The 3351-nt window shown below is 31.4% G+C and overlaps 1 protein-coding gene across 1 annotated transcript; it reads right to left on the minus strand.

Annotated features, from left to right (window-relative positions):
• Positions 1 to 3138, minus strand: LOC115951638 (citrate synthase 2, peroxisomal-like). Its single transcript, XM_031068804.1, has 5 exons — positions 3120 to 3138; positions 1832 to 2082; positions 1072 to 1252; positions 298 to 383; positions 1 to 209 (listed from the first exon to the last, which is right to left on the minus strand). The coding sequence occupies exons 1-5, from the start codon at positions 3136 to 3138 to the stop codon at positions 81 to 83; spliced, it is 666 nt and encodes a 221-aa protein (XP_030924664.1). The 3' UTR covers positions 1 to 80.
• Between the last annotated feature and the right edge of the window lie 213 nt (positions 3139 to 3351).

Consider the following 3351-nt stretch of genomic DNA (forward strand, 5'->3'; position numbering starts at 1 on the left):
GATACCTGATAAAAATTAAAAATAAAAAAGAGAAGAATTTTCTTTTACCTAATCAAAAGAGTACTACAAAACTCACTACATCAATCTAAAATTATCAAACTTACTCTGAGAGCAGGATTGGCATCAGGATGAAAAATGGAGAGAGCACTCATTGCACTGACAAGTACACCCATTGGGTGAGCATCATGAGGCATCGCCTGTATTATATCCTACAAAACAAATTTACCAAAACCAGAACTTAGAATCATACTCTTTTTTTTTTTTTTTTTTTTAAACGAGAAAGAAAGTAAAGCATACCAGAATTCCCTGTGGTATGGTTGAATGCTGAGAGATAGCAAATTCCCAGTCTGCTAGCTGATTTTCAGAAGGCAAATTCCCATACACTGGGCAAAAAAAAAAAAGAGTTTCAGATACAGAAATTGAATTAAGAAAGTAGACATAAGAGTGCAAGTAAACACACAGAGATGAACATTGTATAATTAAAGATACAAACAGTATAAATATAATTTTTTAGGAATCAAAACAATTCTATACTAAATAAAACTTTTTTATAGAAATTCTCAGGTATAATTAATCACTATAACATAATTTCATTTTAGCATGTCCAGCACATCACATACATATCAATATAATGGCATATTTTCCTTCAGAAAATAAAAGTGCATAATACTTGTTCATACTTATAGTGGCAATACAGTGTGCGTGTGAAAGAGGAAGAGAGAGAGAAGAAGAAGACAATCCTTCAACAAGATTTACGTATGTACTTCTAAAATCCCAATTCATTTATTTTATCAAACCTCATTTTCTCCACCAATTATTCTTTTCTTTATTGGTAATTACACATGCACCAAGTGGGTTTTGAGCCCATGGCCTCATCCTCCACCCACACTTGTGAGATGAGGAAGTGCTATTTGAGTAGGGCTCATTGACTCATTGGCTTATTATCAAAAAGTTATCAACAAATGATTCTAGTAAATTAGAACATATTATAACATAAATGATTGTTAGTCATTAGAAACTAGTACAATATAAGAAACTAGTACAATATAGGAATCTCCACAGAGAACTTACTTAAGAGGTAGGCCACTTCCACAACGTTGCTATTCTCAGCCAACTCCTCAATTGGGTAGCCCCTATACCTAAGGATACCCTCATCACCATCAATATAACAAATCGACGACCGAACAGGAGCTGTATTCAGATAGCCTGGGTCATAAACTTTGAGCCCCTTGTCATTTTTCCCAGGTGTAATCTGTATATCCACATGAGCAATTGCAAAATTTAAAATTTCATTGAAAACAATAAAATCAGTACACCTGAAGTTAATTCATCAACATAGCAAAATACAATGCCAATAATCACATCAAACAAACATATATTGATGCCATGTCCAGCAGCCAAACATTAAAAATTATCGTGATGAATTGAAACTTAATATCAAATCCTTTAATTAATACTTTCTCAAAAAAAAAAAAAAATCCTTTAATTAATAAATCTCCTTTATATCTATGATTTTCTCAACAAAAACACGTCAAAATTAAAATTCAATCACTCCCAAATCAAAACAAGTCCAAATGAAACCCAAAAAGCTAATCGGATCAGAACTTTAAAATAAATAAATAAAAACTAGCCCACATAACCAATAATTCAAAACCCAATTCCAAAATCCTATCTTTTTTCTCTGTTCTGAAAAAAATTTCCCCAACAACCACAACCCAGATCATAAACAACTATCACAAACCAAAACACAACAAAATTCAACAAAACCAAATCAAACCCAGTTGAGCTTTTCAAAAGGCAAAAACAATTCACGTAAGAACATAAGACATACCTTCTTAAGATCAGTAGCTTTGACAGTGCCATCCTCAGAGACCGGTACCTGGTACTTCTTGCCGGTCCTTCCATCAACGACGGTCAAGGAGCCTGCAAGGTTTCCGGGAGGTGAGACCTGAGCTGAGAGGCAGTTTGGCTCGAGAGATGGCGCCACCTCAATGAGCTCATTGGAGGAGGTGGCGGTGATTAAGCGCGCAGACAGCACCGCCAACCGCCCTCGCGCCACCACGCCCGATATCTCTGACACGCCTCACATTTTTTTTGCCTTTCTGTTATCAAAGTCAAGAAGAAGAAGAAGAAGAAGAAGAAGAAGAAAAGAGCGGTGAAAACTTTTATATGGTAGTAGTATTAGTATTTATATTTAAATATGGCTCGTTTGGAATTGGATTTTAAGCTCAGGATTAAACAATATTATATATATTTTTATCTATTTTTTTCTCTGAAAATAGAAACAACGTTACTATAACAACCTCGGCACTGGCGGTGGTATTTTGTTTTTGTTTTTGTTTTTTTGGTTTTCGTTTCACAAACAGATACATTATATTTCTCGTATTTATATTAAAGTTTAATCGATAAAGAATAGGTTTCAATTAGCTTAACTGGTTAAATTATAATCGAAATTCATAAGTATTCTCTTTTAATAAAAAAAAATTGGTTTTCTTTTCGTCCAATGGAGCATTGGAGTGAGAGAATAATGTGAGCCACGTGGGAGTTTTGTAAGAAAGGTTGTTCTTTTAATTATTAATTAACTAGTCGCTAACTCGTGCTATGCACGGGAACCTACCTATTTATGTGGTAAACTAAAATGATTTTAGAAAATTTTAAATTGATTAAAAAACTATATTATTGCATGAATTGCTCTTGTATAACTTCAATTTGTGTTACAATTTGATAAAGAAGTCATTGTTTGAACGTGCAATGACTTACGAAAAATATTAAAGAATAGTTCATGACTATAAACCTATAACTATTGAAAAGAATCAAAAGATTAAGAGTTTAAAAATTATAAAAATATATATGTGTGTGTGACTACACAACAGAGAAATATAAGAGAAAATTTTGTTACACTCAAAATAATAATTCATGGTTATAATTATTGAAATTTTCTAGATAGTTTTAGATATTACAAAAATATAACTCAAAAAGTCAGATGTTAAAACTTCCAAAAGGCCAAAAAATATTAAGGAATCATAAGATTTACATCCTATAAATTATTGAAACAAAACTATATATATATATATATATATGATTTTATAATAGAGAAATATAAAAGAAAAATTAGTTACCTTCAAAAGAATAATACATGGTATAGTTGTTGAAACTTGCTAAACATGTTCAAATATTGCAAAAACTAACACAAAAAATTCAAATGTGAAAACTTCCAAAATGCCAAAAATATATGACTATTCAAAAGAGAAAAATAAGAAGAAGAAAAAAGTACATGAACCTATAAAGTAATAAGTTTTAAATTTTAATGGGTCTAAACTTTAAACAATGAAAAAAATCACATGTTAGGTT

This window comes from Quercus lobata, chromosome 7, assembly GCF_001633185.2.
Source record: "Quercus lobata isolate SW786 chromosome 7, ValleyOak3.0 Primary Assembly, whole genome shotgun sequence".
In the NCBI taxonomy this organism is placed as follows: domain Eukaryota; kingdom Viridiplantae; phylum Streptophyta; class Magnoliopsida; order Fagales; family Fagaceae; genus Quercus; species Quercus lobata.